This window comes from Bombus flavifrons, chromosome 11 (genome assembly GCF_040668555.2).
Source record: "Bombus flavifrons isolate JBK064 chromosome 11, iyBomFlav1_principal, whole genome shotgun sequence".
Classification (NCBI taxonomy): Eukaryota; Metazoa; Arthropoda; class Insecta; order Hymenoptera; family Apidae; genus Bombus; species Bombus flavifrons.
The window spans coordinates 7,306,493-7,326,488 of NC_138452.1; the positions used below are offsets into that span (position 1 = coordinate 7,306,493).

The 19,996-nt window shown below is 32.4% G+C and overlaps 1 protein-coding gene across 1 annotated transcript; it reads left to right on the plus strand.

Moving 5' to 3' along the window:
* Positions 1-1,004: 1,004 nt before the first annotated feature.
* LOC138185101 (scavenger receptor class B member 1) lies at positions 1,005-19,967 on the plus strand. Its single transcript, XM_069123751.1, has 8 exons — positions 1,005-1,784; positions 11,705-11,960; positions 12,291-12,432; positions 15,857-16,057; positions 16,305-16,529; positions 16,767-16,929; positions 17,396-17,640; positions 17,852-19,967. The coding sequence occupies exons 1-8, from the start codon at positions 1,571-1,573 to the stop codon at positions 18,197-18,199; spliced, it is 1,794 nt and encodes a 597-aa protein (XP_068979852.1). The 5' UTR covers positions 1,005-1,570; the 3' UTR covers positions 18,200-19,967.
* Positions 19,968-19,996: the final 29 nt, after the last annotated feature.

The following is a 19,996-nucleotide window of genomic DNA, read 5'->3' on the forward strand; positions in this document are numbered from 1 at the left end:
ATTCTTTCGAATCTCATCTTTATGAATCCATAATCGAAAAGAAGCCAGTGGAATTCGTGACAATATTCCCTCTAGTAGAAAATCAACCGAGGCGTCAAATAAATTTCTTTCGAAACGAAGATTATCTGCGTTTGGGTTGATTCGGAACGATACGCAAGATTTTGGCAAACTTTTTCCTTCATTCTCAGAACATTATGTACTGCCATAAATGAGCGAATGCTTCGTTTTGTTTTATCGTTTTTGTAACATACACGAGGAACTCGGAGAAGAAATGGAACAAGGACGGAGAAAATTTTTGACTTGAGAAAATTGCAGTAAAAACTGCATAAAGTTAAATTTTAAGAGAAAAATCTTTATGTACATTAAGTAAAACAAATCCTACTATTTTCCCTGATCTCGTATCTGTAAATTGTATCATTCTTCGCTAAGTTGCACGTACGATATCAATTGCTAAACAAACATTGCCCTAATGACGCCATTGTTCCACAAATAAGTGAAACAGTAATTTTCTAGCTCCAATTTCCTCGATTGTTTTTACCGTTCATACTAAATCTGGCATATACACTAACAGAAGCCTAACCAACACAAGAAAATCAATTTGTAATCTTTTCAGAAGCGAGACACGGGAAAACGACCCCAGCATACAAACTACCTACTTTTCGAACTATAGAATCTCGAACAAATCGCGCGTCGAATAGCTTTCCCCGCGTTACGAACCTGCCCTGAACGATAAAGAAACGGCCGGACATCCCCTGACTGGCATATATGATCGATCGCAACAATATTCCATTGACCTTTGATCAGTGCAACCGAGTGGCACGTTGTAAGTGTCGCGCTGCATTATCCTTCACCTCATCTTTCTCAAGCAACAACTGATCTTTCCTACCTGGTGGTGGGGCACCTATACGACTTGCTGAGTGGCCAGTACTCCACGTGCTACGAACCGCGAGTAGCAGGTTGAAAGGCAAGTGGGGGTCGAGAGTGACTTTAATACATTTTTTGAACTCTGCTGTTCCATGGTTTCGTCACTTTTGTACAGAAGCGCACACGGTTCGCACCGAGACCGAGAGAACAGTTGATTGTCGACCGAGAACGATCGAGTGCACGATTCTTCTGACCATTTATGTAGCGTGACGAGTTAGAATCGTTCAGTGATCAATCAACGATCGTCCAAATCGAGCTATTCGCTGGTAACGTTTTCACGAATTCAAATCGTCGAATTTCACGAAGAAGAATCTTTAATCGACTCGAGAACCGTCCACGATCGACTATTGGACACCATAGTATCGTTAAAGTTATCACACAGTGTGACTGAAGGAACCGTTACGTAGTGTATTGAACTTGAACTTTATTTGAGTCGAAAGTTTGTTACGTGGATGTTGATTCGTTTCTACATCTGATTTGTTCGAATTTTTTTTCGTGAATTCTCTGTCAAAGAACTGAAATTATTATCGTGCAATTTTCGTAATACACCGAGTGAATTATATATAATACGAAATCTCTCGTGCGGGTGCCTTTTGTTATGGACTTTCTTCGCTAACACAAAAGAGATTGTGCCCACTGTCACGTCATGAAGGAAATTACAATGATATGGAGCAAAATCACCGGTCGACGCTACTCGAACGTCAACGCTAATCAAAATCAGAGCGACTCCAGCGAATCCGAGGAGATGGCGATGAGTCGGAGGGCAAGCGATTTAAGAAGAAAGTCTTCGATTGTCATGAATCATTTCATTAATACGGCTCTCTCGGTGCATACGCATAAAAGGCCAAGTCGATGGAGAAGTAAGTAATTGCTTTTAAATGCGGAAATTGTAAATTCAAAAGCTGCACGGTGAATTCGTAATTGCCTCTTTGTTAAGTTTCCATTCGACGGGACGAATTTATAAATGTTCATATACTATAGTCTGAATTGTTGGTTCGAAAATTAATTCACGCTGAATCTTTCTGTGAAAAATTTATAAGATAAGATAAAATTAAGTATTAAGATAAAATTCTTATTACTCTCCATTCAAAACATTAAATTTCATACAATAAATACGTTTATATCGCTGATAATGACGATGACGAATCGAAGCTGCAACAAATGAGGCAATTGCGTATACAAATCTACCATAAAACGCCAATTTATAGAATTTCCTAAAATTATCGAGTGTATCTAACTAAAAATACGATCGCAGTGCAAATGATACGTATTTATAGCAAATACCAGTGAATTCACGCATTCACGGTAAATCATGCATTATCATGGTTTTATTCGACAAGTGGACGAGACATCAAGTAATGCAATGAAATGGAATGGTATGACACGACTCTTTTTTTATAGAATAATTATAATATATAATAATATAATAATAATTACTTCCTAGTATATATCTATAATCGTGCAACATCTTCATGCCAACGTTTCAGTTTTCGTCTAAAATGATCAAATTACCATATCTGATACAGTTACACGTGAGATTCGTGAGATAGAATTCGCGCTCGGCTATTTATGCTTCAGTTATTCTTTGTTCATTTTTATTCAACGTTTTATTTATTACGTAAAGTTACGTCAATTCTAATCCTTTACTTTAGATAGATCTAAATAATCGTTGCTAACAAAAAGGGAAGCTGTTTATTGAAGAAACAATTATGTTAATATCGTGCAGCTAATTAAATGACAGAAGAATTAAGAGATCATTAAAAACAGTGCTTTTTACGCTTCGTATTGTTTTTTGTCAATTATATGCCTTTTATAACGTTTAAAAATTTGTGTCACTCATTCGTAAATTACACTGCAATTATTCTGGACGTTACTTTCTCATGTAGCTTCTGACTACAAAGATTTCTGGTATCTATTCATAGATTATATTTATCTAAAGGAACGATAAAATTAAATTTAGGACATTACGAGGTTTAACAACCCCGTTTCAACATTTTTTAACATGAGATTAAATGACATTCGGACTATGGAATAGAAATAAAAAATTATAAAAATTTGTCTACGAAGTGAGATATACCACTCGGTTAGTTTATCAACGAATTTACTTTTGATATCGCTATCGCCTTTCATTTCTGTGTCAAATGTCAATAAAACATTTTATGGTTATTAGTAAATTGATAATTTTGTAAACAGATTATATGTTTGATGCGTTGCAAATATACGCTAAAAATCATAATCTATTTTCACCATATATTCATCATTTATCTATGCCCTATTAATATTGTACAGCTACGTAACCTTGTATCATTCATTTATTAGAAATGAATACAGATTAATGCTGTAAAATTACTATTATTGCTTGAAAAATTAATGGTTCTTATTTAAAAGAGTGAAAATAGCGAATAGCGTAGAAATAGTGAAGGTATTAAACCAGTTTTATGAAAAGTTTTCAAATATCTTAATAGGTAGATTAAAAAGCATCAATTAAAGACAACAAAATTTCCATAACGAGTTACAGCTAGTACAGGTTACAAGTTTTAATTTGGAAAATGAGCGGTTCTCATTCTCTCTTTATTCGTTTATGATAGCCGGTACGTGTGACAAAGCAATCGCAATTCCTACTCACTGAGAACAAAGGAAAAAGAAAGGAGAATGTTCGTCTCCATATGAAGATTTCAATGAAGCAATAAAAAAACGGCACGCGTACTTTATGCTAATAATGATTATCCTTCCTGGACACACGCGTCGGAGAATCGCAAGAACGCCATAGAATCCTCGAATATGAAAAGCTTCCTTCTTCGTTCAATGCCGTATAAACTGGTGTTTTAACAATACAAATTAAGGTAATCTTCTAATCAGAATCTTAACTGAATGCATATTCCAAGTAACAAGATAATCTAGCTTTTCCTCGAGAGAATAAACCTTCTGATGAATTACTGCAATGAATCACTAATGAAATTTTCTAACGACTTTATGTGGCTTATTGCCAGTTGCAAATTGACCTGAAAAAAATTAATAAATCGAATGCTATTATAAAGTAATTTAATATACCTAATAATTCAGAAGAAAAAGAATGGCAAGAAAAATGAGTAAGCCAGTAAAAGATATGTAGGCAATAACAGTCAATTTGCCATCCCAAATGGCGATGACTCAAACTTCTTCGAAATAAAGTTTTTTGAAATTACGAATTCTCGAAGATTCGAACGGATAATCTGTTCACATTAAAATCGATGAAAACATTCAGAGTGCACTGAACGACGATAAAATACATATCTGATAAAAAAAACAAGAACATCCAACGGGTCTTCATTTTGAATTCAAAACATTTACCCGTCACTCGTAATAGCTAGATCTTCGATATACGGCTCGATACACCACAAGAATCTATTAACATATATTTTTGCAGCAATATTTAACGTGACTCATTCTTCGAAATCAAACAGCATAAGTAGTAACGTAACCAATATGTACAAAAATATTGACCACTCTCATCAGGGTATTAACATTTTGCACTGAAGTAATCGAGTTATCGAATATTTATCACACTCCCATGTAATACGTATTACCAGAAACTTACAAATGAGGCCGCGTTCCTCAAGAAATGCATCATAGCTTCATTAGTATTAGTATGCATTCATATCTTATCAGTTTGCCCTTAAACCTTTGATAAAGTTATCTGTAACGTTACTGAATGGTGCATTTTTCCTGTGTATAGCTTCATTGTGGTTAAGATTACTTGTTGAATACTTATTCAAACTTGATAGTTGAAATATCAAAACATTTTCAATCACTCAAGTTGAACTATAAACAATCCCTTGCCTGATTAGCGATACCTATAATTAGAAAAATGGGTGCATATCTTATGTGCCATATTCGAGTGGCATAAACTGGCATTCCAAAATTGTTTTTCTACTAAACTTCTAAAGAATGTTTTCTTTCTTTAAGAAATAAAAGATAACGAGAACGATGCAAAATGCTAAAGAGGTTCACACAGAATAAATTTAACTGTTCTTGACAAGCACGAAAGATTAAAGATCTCTAAAGAAGCTGTCGGTAGCTTGCTTTTTTTCTATCAAAGTAAAAACTAATTTATACATATTTCAAACGCCTCGATTCCGAGTCCTTATAACTTGGCAATGGTATTGAAATCGTTTATAAAAGAACAACCGGATACTTCCACCAAAACCGGTTCATCGAGACGAAAAGGGACAAAAATAAAGTATCAGAAACTTCTAGACTCCTCGCACGTATCTATCCAACAGCATGATAAACGATGCTTGAGGAATTTTTTAATCGTATAATCTATTATTAACCCATTAGCATCTATATTTACATTATAAAAAATAAAAAAAAGGATGGATGGATAAAAATGAAACCGATCGAAGCCGAAAGAGATACTATTTTATGATGACTGGGTTAATTTCATTAACGTTTGATTTGTAGGGTTATCAGCACGTTCAAAAATAACGGTTATTATGGTGGTTGCTTCTCTAATTTGGTATTTTAATGTAGTAGGCAGTCTCCTGTCGAACGCAAGGTTATTCTTTCGTATCGCCTCAGCTTCGATAAACCTGTTCCTGTAACCGGTGCAACACAACATTGCCATCCACCATTTTCCCGATGCGGTTTAGCAAGGTAGATAATAAAAAGAGTGACCAATTTGCTTGGTATGCAGGAAATTATACAAGTAGGCGAAAAGATGAAAGCAAAATCGGAGAATGAAAAACCATTAACGTCGAACAGTATTCTCTCCTTAGATCGGGCTTTGCTTCTTGACGAGTTATGTTACAGAAAGAACTCATTCCGATCGTCTTTATCAATCATTTTCTTTTTCTTTTTTGATATCTATATCATACTCACAACTGGGTCTGTTGAACCAACCAGCAGCAATAACAATCATATCATTGTAAAGAAATGCGTTTCTTTTTTTACGATCTTTAACAAAAATTTACCATCTCAGACAGGCTATTTTATTCTGATACATTTGAATACGCATAAGTGCATTAATTATGTTAGGAATTCCTATCGCATTGTAGAGTAGTCCATATAAATCGGGATGTATAGTAAAAACATTCATTTGAAATTCAAAAAATATCAAAACAAGAAACAATCAAATTTAGAAATGCTTAAATTTAAAAATCAAATTTCCACGCGTATCTATCAGAAAGATATCCATTATATCAGCGATATAACGTTAACAAGTTGTTGATAAGTCGAAATAACACGAAGCTAGACATCAAATTGTTTTCCTAAATTCGTTATTTCCAATGACAAATACGCTGTTTCTCCCACTTTCTATATCCTTTCCTGCCTGTTATTTATCACCTTCTTTTTTTAAGCCCACCATCAACCCACTCACCCCTTCGGCCCTGTTTAGCACATTATTACGGAGGAGTGCCCGGATTTCTCAACCTCGCGAAAGTGTTCGCCTTAATATTGAATTAATATTCAAGAAATCTTGCATACATCATAAGAATAAAAAATTGAACGCCAATAAAATCAAAAATCGAAATATAAAATCAAACAAATCAATACATAAAAACATAAATGTAATAAATAAATAAATAGATAGATGAAGTCAGAGAACAGCTATTATTTACCACCTCATAATTACATTAGGAAAATATATGGTACTACCTCTATCTCATAAATTTATCGCATTGCAAAGTACGTCCAGTTCATTTACATGGCATTTGCGCAAGATGGTTCCACTTAAAAATACCAACGCGAGACTTCGTAATTTGGTCGTTCGTTGCTGGCATTTGATGTACCCATCGGAATGTTAATTCAACGCATGAGAATTGACGATTTTTACTCGCTGAAAAAAGTCAGATCCTAAATTAAGCGAATGGAACGTGTCTTGCTAAATCTCTCACCTAAGGTCACACGATGCACCTGTTGAAGACACGAGAAAAGAATAGGAATGATGAATGGTGGAAAGCATGAAATAGGGGATCTGTAGGACTTTTCAATTGATCGGACGCTTGTGAAATAATAGAAAGGGGAAAGATCACGGTAAATGAATTCTCGTAATCTGTCATTACGCGAATATTTCAAAACTACGAAACAACGTCGTTACGCATGCAGATGAATTACCACTTTCTAGAATTTTACGATCTCCTCTGATACAGTGAAAACAATATCCTCAACATTCCTCTGCAAAGTGCTTGTTTTTATCTAGCCATTTTATCTAGCATTTTAGCTTAACTCTTAGACAAGATTACCAAGTAATACTTGTTGCACATTTTATGGGAATTCCTACATAAGAATAGAGAAGAGTAAAGAATATAAAAATACGCACTATGAAAGATCAAAATATTGAATACACGAGCTAATAAATGCTGCAATCTGAATGAAAATTACATATGAATGAAAATTATGAAGTTACGAATATATTTAGAAGTCTCTCAAGCGTGTGTGTAACTATAAAGAAAATAAAAAATAAAAGAAGACAAAAGTTATAAAGACGTACGATGCATTCAGAATCGCGATCTTGATCTTTCATTCAAGTGGCGATTGCATAAATAAAATGGAGGAGAAAGATGGCAATAAAAGTACCTGCAGTACGAAGTCGGAACCTAAGAAAGGTAGACTCGGCACACAAATAAAACATTTCATTATTAGTCAAGTAGCTGTTGGGATTAAATTGATATTCCGCGGATAGTACTCCTAAAAGACCGCGTCACATTGCGAACAAGGTTCTACAAAAAAAGAAAAATACGCACGTGCCATACCTTCGTTGGATTTATTTACATTACACAACTTCGCGAGTCGCGACCGGTATAAAAAGATCCATAAACTATTAAACGAACGATGCTTCAGGTTGCTTTTGTCTCAAAGTGCATTGTTCGTTGCAAGCAAATCATCATATGGAAGTCATCAACCAGCTAATCTGACAATAAATTGTGTGCAGTCACACGTGCAGGCGTCGGTTAACCGATAATGCTATGTATCTAGTTAATGAACACGAGCTCGCATTTCGCATTGACGATAAGTGCCGTAATTACGTATTAATCAATGTACAATGTCGAAAATGAGATCAGATTGAATATTAATATAGCTTTTTGCTCTAACCGATAGATAATAGAATCTTCGTTGATTCCACTAATATAATACTATAGTATTTCATTTTTATATCAATTTTAACACCAAATCAGTGAAAATGACTGCTATTAAATTTGCTGTTTTAGCAATTACTAAATACATGCGAGTGTACGTTAATTTTATGGAGATCAAAGCATAATTACATATATGTGCTTATTAATTTTTATCATATTGCTTAATGTATACCTTGCTAAAGAATAACTACGTTTTTTATAAAAATAACATGTAAGATATAATAGTAAGTGGAGGCTTGTGATTAATAATCTACAATTTACGTGATGATTTGTAACATTTTGTTGGAAGATTGCTATAAGACGGCGTCGTTGCCCACGAATAGATATGTATTTTGTAATTTCCTGTTCCGTGTATGGAAGCTAGATGTTTCGTCAAAGTGAACATCCACAAAAGAGCCGCGATTCCCTGGATATAAAATATAACGAGACACGGGGCAAATATGCACTTTCTATTGGATGGCGTATTTGCAGTCGCGTCCCGATTACCGCCGGAAAATTATTACCACATCGTGCCGTACTGCCAGCGATCTTGCAATAGTCGAGAGCAAAACGATTCCTTCTACGAAACCTATAGGCCTATAGAGTATTTGCTAATCTTCGATCACTCACCAGAATTTTAGTATTCATATATCGAACTTAGCGGTGTTCGTTACTTTGAAATGTCAGAAATAATTTCCAATCATCAACGAACTCGATGACATAAAATAATCGTTCCTCTACGTAAAATCATTTTAGGAAATCATTCTCATTTCTTTATGATGTTGGAAAGGTTCTCGTGCACACGCTTATAATTAAGTACTTATCGTTAGCTGTCTTTTTCTAGCTTACAATCGCCGTGAGGCGTTGATACTCGAAACATCTCATTAAATTTTCATCTCCCGAGAAAATGACGTATGATCAATCCGCGTCTCGCTACTTTTATTTTTACATTTTCTCTCTTATCACGTACTACGCGACAATTGCACGGCGTGTTGCCGGAGATAACATCGTACGATGTATTAATTGAGCGATTATCTTACGAGTTGAAGTTATTTATACCAATCGATTATTTATAACGATCAATTTCTAAGTCTAACCTGTCTAATTGCCATGATTAGCTGAAGTCTCAAATACGCTACCGAACGATTGAAGAACAGGATCTAATTTCATAATACTTTACAGATATTCGAACAGTCTTACACTTAAATCGTATTCAAAAAATTCAATATGATTGAAGACGACCTATATCGATCGACAGGTATGCACGTCCTTCGAAGGAACGCACGGGGTTCGATATTTGCGATTGTATTTCCGCGACACATTAGTATTCCTCGTGATCTACGAGAAGATTACTTAACGGTTACCAAAGCAATCGGTTACACGTTCATCGTTTTTCGATGAATACCATGGGTGTGTAACGCACAGACAGTAATAGTACGTACAATTACGTATATCAGGTGGTTCAACTAAGTCAATCTCGTGATCAAGTTCAGAAAAAAAAAAACAGGAAACAGAAAATGCGCAGAAATTAAAAGTAATCAAAGATCTAGACGATCTTTATCCGTAGGATTTTACATATATGCGATATATTACACGTGGCCACTAAGCCATTAAATTAGCATGTTATTTGCACGCCTAAATCACTGTCTAATTGTTTTCGTCGTTTTCTACTACAGCTACTTTTCCATCGTCGTTTGATTTAAAGATAAGAAAGAAATCAGAGCCGCGTAAACGTGATCAAACAAAAATAGAGATTTATGCAAAATCCAGGGCCATAGAGTCCTTCGTTCCTAATCTCGAAAACAATCAAGCCTTACGTAATCTTCTTTTCTTTCGCTCGATAAATAACATGTATGCAAATTCCTGATATATCACAATATACCGTTTAAATAAATTTATTCAGCCAAGGATTCCGACAACATCACGCTTACACGTAAATGCTTGACGAATAAATAAAACTGAATAGATCGTTGATTATCGTGCATCGATGTTTTGATCTCTGCTCCCGTCCGTGAGAAAATGAACTTTTTAAAGTGCCCCTTTCAATATCAATCCATTAGTATTTAAAAATTTTATATTGGTATTATATTAATATTAAAGAATTAATATCTTAATTTAGATGATTTCGCTTAGGCATGACGAAAATTATTTTTCATCGGAAATTATCATTATCGAGATGCAAAAGAAAATATACAAAGTAACTTTTAATTATTCGTTTGTTGAATTTTTCAAATTGCTATTTACAATCAAATGATTAAAACATCGACCCAAAACTAACCAGAAGTATCGTTAGAGACCTTAAACATCGAAATCAAGTACATGTTACAACCTGAATTGCATCAGCAGATGCACTTTAACCACTTCGTAAGACTGAATAGGTGAACATTTGCGTAATGTACATACATATTTTTCAATTGATATTAAAAATATCCACAATCGAAATAAATCAGTTTATGAAAAAAAAGTATAATACGAAGGTAAATTCCTTTAAAAAGGACACAAAGCCTCGAATATTTTCCTCGAGGCCTGATGAATATTCTCTTAAAATTCATCGAACAGTTCCATGTGCACAAACGACAAATTTCAGAATGAATTCTCGTGTATTCCAAGTACATATATCTCATGCAAATTCGACAAATTGTCGTCCGTTCGCGGCACGTAATATTTTGAAACAAGTCGGAAGTTCTGGTCCTGGACTGTATAATTCGAAACTCTTGAAAGATACGATTCTCTAAAAAATGGAAGGATTCATACCTTGACATTTGTCCGCGTTTGTTTTTCCCCGAGCGAGCAAGAGAATACTCGATACTTTTAAATTCTAGATAAACAATATATTCGGACAATATTCATTATATAATTACACAATTTAAAATTAATAAGTAAAATGATAATGAAATGAATAAAAAATATAATTCAAAAAATGGTTACATAATTCTCACAAGCATAATTTTCATTCGACGATAAATCAAGTCATAGATCACTTTTTATAATGTCGATTCCAACATACAAATCTAACTACTAAATGCGTTATTACCTTACAAATAAAAAAGTTTAACGCGAACCATTTTTGTTGTAACTTCACCAATCGAAATATTACACTGGGGCTCGTAGCTCGATCCAAACAGTGTTTTTCACAATGTCACACAAAATAGGAAAAGCGGGTTGCTGTGAAATTACGTAATACGATCTAGAAAAAAAAGTTAGATGATCGTACTTTATCCAGAAGAGTCATGTTGACGCAATTGATTACCAAACAGGGGAAAAAAGTCTTGTTTCAGCCGCAAATGTTGTATTTATGCACAAACCGAAAGTTCGCTTTCTACATTCGACAGGCATTTGCAACTATAATTATCTAAATTTAAAGAAGTCACAAAAGAGTCTGTCAAAAATTTTCCATCAAATTTTATTGTTATCTTAGTTCAAATTATACATTAACGACGAATATAATAATATATTTTAGTCATGATACTGTACTTATTCAATAAATCTGTATTTTTTGAAATTCATTATAAAAACGATATAACGATCAAGAAATTTTCACACCTACTATGTATCCCATGTCGACAAATGACATGATAAAACGATCTAATCAACAATCTTATCATCCGATGGAATCAAATATTAATTATTACGAATCGAATGCACTAAAATTCTCACTCCGTTAATTTTTCAAAACTGTGCAGATATTCTCATACCGATGATTTTGGGATTCTTTGGTATTACCATCGGCTGTGTTCTTATGGCGCTCGATCCATACGAGATAGTTTTCCGCGCGAAGGTGATGTTCAGCCCCGGTGGCGAAATATTCGAAATATGGCGAAGACCGAATATCGAACTCTACCTGAAAGTCTATCTCTTTAACGTGACAAACCACGAGGAATATTTATCTGGCCAGGAAAGCAAGCTACGATTCCAAGAAATTGGACCCTACGTTTACCGGTAAGTGTATTAAGTTATTATACCTAAATAAAACTTAAGTGATTTAGAGAAATATTATATCGAGCACATTAAGTATATACAGTTAATTTAATTATAAATTATTCAATTCTATAATTTAATCATGACCAGTATTGTTGAAAGCAAATTAAAATTGCAATTGGAAGGTTAAAAAGCTGTAACGTTCTTGTTTAATTAGATAAAATTGTCAACAGACTATTTTTTAAAGGTGTTACATGTAAAAATGAAAATTTTCAGTCGTACATAGATATTTAATTTCAATTTGAAATCCTCAATATCTTTCTTTAATGTTATAAAATAATTGATTTCTAGGGAATCGTTAGAGCACAAAGATATTCAGTTCAATGACAATGGTACGGTGCTGGCGTATCTACATCACCCGTTGCAATATATACCACATATGAGCAATGGAACAGAAGAAGATATAATGATATTACCGAACATCGCCTTATTGGTAAGCGAAACTGTTTAATTATATACTTTTATGGGAAGGAGAAACTAACGGATGAGAATGTTTCGCACAATTACCAAGATATTCTTATTTAATGTTGATTAATCTACACCAGTATGTACACGTGTATGCACGTTAAATCATAGCGAAGAAAATCTCGAAAATGAATGAACAATTTCGGTGGTTTTATTAATCGATGTATGCGCTTCGATAAATATAAAAGCTAAATGTCAATTCCATCTGAAATTTTTTAATTTACGCATTTTCGAATTTAAAAATCGTCAAACTCGCAGATATTTGAATTTTCATATTTTCATGACGATTACAAAAACGTATTAATTTACAGAATGCAAACAGAAATATATATTCATAAATATTTCCAAAATCAATATTTCATAATATGCATATACACAAACATCGGATAATTCACTCAATTAAATCTGTTTAGCTTCTATTCACTAACTGTTCCTATAAAGAATTTCTATAAGGTGTTTCTATAAACCTATATAACCGCATATAACTAACACACATACTAAGTCATATGATAACCTTTACCAGGCTCAAATGAATCGACTACAACTAATCATTCTGTATACTTCAACTTAATTAAATTTCAAGGTTGCGAGCTTACTTAGTTACATTGTGTTTTAGCATATTTATTCAGCACTTGTGCTTTAGTATATAAATTCATCGCTAACAGAGTATAAATGTATAAGCCTTATGAACCTTTAAGTACCTTCCTTTAATCTAATAATCGCATAACCATAGTTTAAAATGTTAAGAAACAAGTAAGTGATCCATCATTAATAACTCAATTGAACTTGTAGTACTACCGTGTCATATTTTCAATTGTATCAGCAAGTTCTCAGCAAATATCAAAGTTAGAAAACAATCTTTCAAATAAGATCATTTGATTATACTCGTTTTCTGTATTATGAAATGATAACTTTATTGCAACGTAATTGCGCAGAGAAATTATTATTTGTCAACATAGAACAATATTTGATAAGCAGATATTTAATAGTACTCGGAATCAGTAAAATTTCAAGAGCAAGAAATAATATATTGATAAGTTGTATCCAACCGTAGAATAGCTGCCAATAGGGTCAATGATTCATCAAGCACGATTCCTTCACGAGTATCACGGCTAAACTTCCGTTTTCTTCTCTTTAAAGAATTCTTCGTTGAAATGAAGAAGAATATTTCTTTCTTAAAGCAAATTCTTTATTAGATGAAAGAAATACCATATCTTACAATATTAAGGATAAGAAAAGAAGCACGGAACAGGTTAATGTAAATAATTGGAATGGAGATATATTCCATCCCAATCGAGTCTTCGTCACAGAAATTGAATAGGATATTCATTAGAAGCAGAAAACTCAAGGTCTACCGTTAAAGCAGGTTACAGGTCATCGTGACAAAAAAGGCAGAAGTATTATATAATATTGTGTTTGAATTCTACATACAGGAAGAAAGCTAATCATGAAAATTGCATGTTGTTCAGTAATGCACGATTAATTGAATCAGTGTACTTGGTATTATTCGTTGATATCTCCACTTCTATAAAAATATACAGATACTCTAGCAAGATTAAGGCGTAAAAGAGTACCATATTTGATATATGTGATAAATAAAACTTTGGTTAAGTAAAGTGGTCCAAGGTGGTTCACCAGAAATCGAGAATATTCGAATCTATTCATTTCCTTTAAAAGAATGTCCTATTAAAGACACGAAAGCTAAATGTAGTAGAGAGGTGGAATAATGCCGTAGGATAAAATACTCAATTTTAACTGCAAAAAAAAGTCTATTCTCTCAGTAGGAAAAGTTTCAAGTTTCAACTAACAACGACGTCGTAAAATTTTACAGCTATATCATGTTCCATTACAATGAATACTAAAATTCAACATTATATGTGTTGTTTATAAATGAAAATTTCCTTGAAACATAGAAAAATACCGGTTGAACGAAATATTCCGCGTGACACATCTCTGTTTCCCTAGAATTGTATTGCATTCGAAAAAAACCGTGATCGCCGACGCATACACGGTAAATTTCCATTCGACGCACGAAGACATTCTTGACGAATGCATCATATTTAAAGCAAGAAAGCATCAAATACTTGAATCAAGAGAATGTTTCACCATACATTTAGGGTACTTTTTTAAGGCAAAATTTATGCAAATTGTTTAAGAGAATTAAACATTTCATCAATAGATTTCTTAGCTTTACGCAACATAATAACATACTTCGTTCGATTACTTGCATATTGACAATGACTTTACAAAAAGTGAAGTAATTCTAAAATATTAAATGTGCCATTAGTGGACTGGTAATAATCAAAAGAGACTAAAACGTTCAATTAAAAACTTATGCATATTATTGCATGATCATAAAAACTAAACAAACATTACGATCAATCTAACATCAGTTATTATCTTTTTGCATTATTTGTATCTTCTATAAACTTTTTATTAACATGTTTGTATCAAAGAAAAACAAATGAACCAAATAATAATAAGATCCAAAGAGTCCAAGAAATGCAATATTCTCTTCGTACACAACGTGTTTTATGACCAGTCTTCTCCAGTGACTTAATCATCAATTTCCGTTATTGCAAGTACGTCTATATCAATGAACACGGATAACAACATCCTCTATAGTGTCCGGTTCTAAATTATGTTCTTAGAAACATCAAAAAGAACGATTGTTACGTACAACAACGAAGAGGGAAAGCTAAATGTGAAACCAAAAGTGCAATTTCCTCTTCAGAACATTTCAATAATTATTCACAGCAGTTGAAGTATAAAGAAAAAATTTATCAATGTATATTCGTGTGTAGCACATGTACCAGTGCGCATGCATACAAATGTATGTATGTAGTAAAAAAAATAGTTAACGCAAAGCGAGATCTTCTAGTCGTATACATAGATCGGTAAATGCATGTAATTAAATGCAGCCGCGTGAATGAACTTTCAGACAGAAAATGAAGACGAGGGAAACCCTAGTTCGGTACGAGGACAAAACGAAACGGCATAATTAAGTCGCCTAACAGAAGATACGGGAATGAATAATGTTCTCTTTAACATTTTCCGACAACAAGTCATCGTTAATTAACTGTAGAATACGTCGACCATGAAAAATCACATTTCATAATAAAGAAGATTAATTATATCGCGACACAAAAATTGATGAGCTTACAAATGGAAGAAAAGAAAATAAATAGCTAATTAATAGCGAACTTAGACTGTTTCATCGCGAACATTCACAGATGTTTACACTAGCGTCAAATTTATTTATTAGAATCCGATTATATGTATATCATGATAACAATCAGGGAGCTATTTTATTCGACTCTTCGAATCTTTATAAAAGGATTCAAAAATAATTTTTCACATTTTTATGAGATAATTCTCTTTTTTCATTTCAGAGTATCACAAACGTAATGAGGAATTCTGCCTATCTAACCAGATTAGCATTAAATCTACTAATTGTTAACACGAATTCGTACCCTCTTGTACGAATGACTGCTAAAGAATTTATGTTTGGCTACAAATCCACCCTTGTTACACTTGGCAATAAGATGATGCCATCGTGGATCAAATTTGATAAACTAGGTCTCATTGACAGAGTGAGTTGCAAATTCTTAATAACTTTGTCTATTCAATTCTTTTGAAAATTTATTAATTCGCAATTATATTAATAAATTAATTCACAAACGATTATTACTTTAAATTTTAATCAGGTCCTCTTGAAAAATATTAACTAACAATTTTATAAGCTTCTGGAAAGTCGCTACCCTTTTGCTAGGTATCACTTCGAATCTCGACTGTACATCTGTATTTTGCAGAGATTTTACTGTTTCCTTTTTACTACAGATGTACGATTTTGAGGGTGATTACATAAACGTTTATACCGGCGAGAAGGATATACGGCGGACAGGTTTGATTGAGAAGTATAATGGTGATGTAAATTTGCCGCAATGGACAGGAAAATGTGCAAATGTGAAGGGGGCTAGCGATGGAGCAAAGTATGCAAATTACATCGAGCCGAACGATACCGTATTATTCTTTAGAAAAAGCCTCTGTCGCAGTGCCACCATGGTAAGTTGTATCTCAATGCTCGTACACGTTAAACACTTGAGAATTACGTATTCAAATAATTTCATAGTATCTTGTAATATATCTTCGAAGGATCCTCGTACTACTTTGAATTACCATTGACTTATGAAAAGAAAATTATTATCAAAAATATAGTAAATAGTATATAAAATATTAGAGGTTAAGTAGATGTTTACTATCGAAGGGTATAATAAGTAAGATTGAAACATAATTTTACAGACACGAATTGGAGAAAAGACAATAAAGAGTTTGCATACATATAAATATACATTCGTCGAAAATATAATGGATAATGGTGCTTACATTCCGGAGAACAAATGTTTCTGCCGCCATGGATATTGTTTAAAACCTGGCTTAATTGATGTCACCGACTGTTATTACGGTAAAATGGTTTAAATGATTATAAAAATAGCATAAAAAATATATATATTTTACATTGACGAATATTAAAAATGTTTCAAAGTATGGATGGTATTAACATTAAATCAAAGGGTGTCGTTAAATTTTATTCCCATCACGCATACTAACAGTATCAATTAATATAGTCAAAATAGACAGATTGATAGTTATAGTTTGATAGCAAAAAGATCCATTTAGGGAGATAAATTCCTATATCAATCGTAAATATACTCTAATTGCTTTAATTACCAAAGAAAAATGAATAATTCATTCATACTAGTAAATATTAAAAAATTAGTAGATACGTGAGTAAATACACTGTGTAATAATAAACAATCGATAACATCTTCGTACAACCATTAACACTAAGAATATGGAGTTAAAAGAACAAAAAGAAAGGAAATTAATTTATATATTCATGTTGATTACTTACCTTTACAATGATGCAGGATTTCCAATTGCTCTCTCGTATCCACACTTCTACAAAGCCGATCCAAGTATCCTGGAATCTATCGAAGGGTTAACTCCAAACCGTGATGCTCACGAATCTTTCGTATATATTCAACCACAGTCAGGTCTTCCGGTAGAGTTTGCTTTCCGTTTTCAAATCAACATGGCTTTGCAAAATATCGGACATATGGCCAGAGTAGAAAAATTCGAAAACTTCGTCTTACCATTACTGTGGTTCGAAATCGTAAGTACTGAAAAATATCGAATTGCAAGTATCGAACATATACCTTCAATATCGAATATATCAATAGCATTGATATCTCGACATACGGATTTACCAAATAAATTTAAATAATCCATGATATTGTCAATATAATATAATAAATACATTATAAATATAAATTTTGTAAAATTTCCCATAAAAATATATCTAATTTTCAATATATTTTTTCCAGGGAATGTCCAAATTGCCAACATCGATGCTTATTCGTTTCTGGTTCTACTTAAATTTCTTACCGGTTTTTCAAAGTATAATGATTTATTCTTCGTTGCTCATTGGCCCTATACTTATAGCTCTCGGTGTTCGCAAAATCTTCGTACATCCGAAAGAATCAACGTTGACTACCCAATGGTTCGGCTCTCAAATGAGAAACAAAAAATTACAATTTCTTAACAGTAGACGAATGTCTTGTAAAATCGACGAAATGGATACTTATTACAGTTCGTTAATTGAATCGAAAGAAGAAAGCAAAGAATCCGAACTAACAACGGACTTACCAACTTTGAAAGAAGATAACGTGTGACCATCAGCATCCGGGAAAACTATAGAAAGAGGCTATTTCCCGCGTAAAATTGATGTTCGAAACCAATGGGACGCATACAGATTATTTTCAATCTCGAGATACTGCGATCGATACAAACGAAATATCGAATTCCACATCGATAAGTAAGAAAATATGTTTATCTTCGATATTTTTTAAACTGGTTATAGTATCGTAAAATTGAAATTTTATTTATCTATTAATGCACTGTGATCTTAGAATGAAAATATAGTTGCATAGTGTATAAAATATGAAATAATTGATAACCTTTTTCAAATGGAATCGCAAAGTGGTAAATAGTGACATCTTGTTAAACAATTGTAATTTTACTGATTAAACGACACAATACAAACGGTGCTAATTCAGAAATTATCAGTTTCTACTTTTACGTATAATTAACATCTTTTGTTATTGGAAAATTTTTGATGGGTGCAGAAATTTTTATTATTAATATTTTGGTGATGGTATTTTATATTTATAATAAATTTCTCAAAGACAGGTGCACTTATAGATAAAGAAGCACAAGAGGATACAATAATTTGCACAAGGGGATTTCTAATTTTATATAAATAATTAAGTGCATTAAGACTGATATTATAGACTGGTATAGTGATTAAGTGATTTATAATACATATAAATATTAAAAGAAAAACATGAGGTAGTTGGTACTTCATTAACATAACCAATCATGTTATTATATGTAATATAATATACAAAAAATATCAAGTTTGAATAGCATCGTTTGTAATTAAAATTGAAATGAATTTAGGAAACGGTAAAGGGGATTGTGGATTATTTGATTTTGTGTATTTAAAACATATTTATTGATAGAATTTTATTTTATTTTATTTCATAGTAATAGAATTTTATTATTAACTACATATAGTAAGTAAATATATACTGCTCTTTTGTTAAGAGCTGTTAAAAGTATTATATTATATTAATCATAAAAAGTGGTAAAATATACATATTATCATCATAGATTCTTTTTTATCAATGATAAAAAAGATCCTTATATTTTTATTATTAAGTGCAAATTCTGTTATTGAACTTCAATATAATCAGTTGATACCATATCCATATGATATGATATAATGATACCAGATCGCAATGTTATCACATATTCATTTATTTCGTAATTTCACGTATGTACAATTAAATTTGTGATAGTCTTCCATTAGTTTTAAGTAATTATTAAGACGTTTCTAACACTAAGATTTGAGTTTTCTAAAGAAAATTTATAATTCTGAGATTAGGACTACATTATTCTTAAAATATGACTAAATATACTATTTCCCCTTTTATATCAAAGTATTTCAGTTAATTCTCTACTTGTAAATATTGTTCAAACAACATTAATTACGAATTTTCGACATATATAGTATTCACATTGTGTATAAATTTTTGAAGTCCCCATAACATAAGTATGGATATTTCTTTAAATATTTCATCACTCTTGCCTCATTTATAGATCTAAATAATAATTGTAGTGAACTAAGGAAATAGTATTCTTATAATATGCAAATAAATATATTCCTATAAATCATGCTTAGCTTTAAAACAATAACAATTTTTTGTATACATAAATTCTATTTCCTTGAGTTATATATTCTGCACAATTTAATGGGAATAATGTTATGTTCTTTACAAAAATATTGAATTCTTGCCAGTGAAATGTTAATGATACATATAAGGATTTGTAAGAATTGCTCAATAAATAATGTTTTTAACACAGGGCCCCAAATTTATTTTGTAATACAATGCCAACATATTCTATAA

Bases quoted from the DNA above. Each gene is read 5' to 3' on its own strand.
- LOC138185101 (XM_069123751.1), top strand. From the start codon at position 1,571: ATGAAGGAAATTACAATGATATGGAGCAAAATCACCGGTCGACGCTAC. The intron at 16,058-16,304 runs GTGAGTTGCAAA...TTTTTACTACAG, and splicing joins AACTAGGTCTCATTGACAGA to ATGTACGATTTTGAGGGTGA. The intron at 17,641-17,851 runs GTAAGTACTGAA...TATTTTTTCCAG, and splicing joins CATTACTGTGGTTCGAAATC to GGAATGTCCAAATTGCCAAC.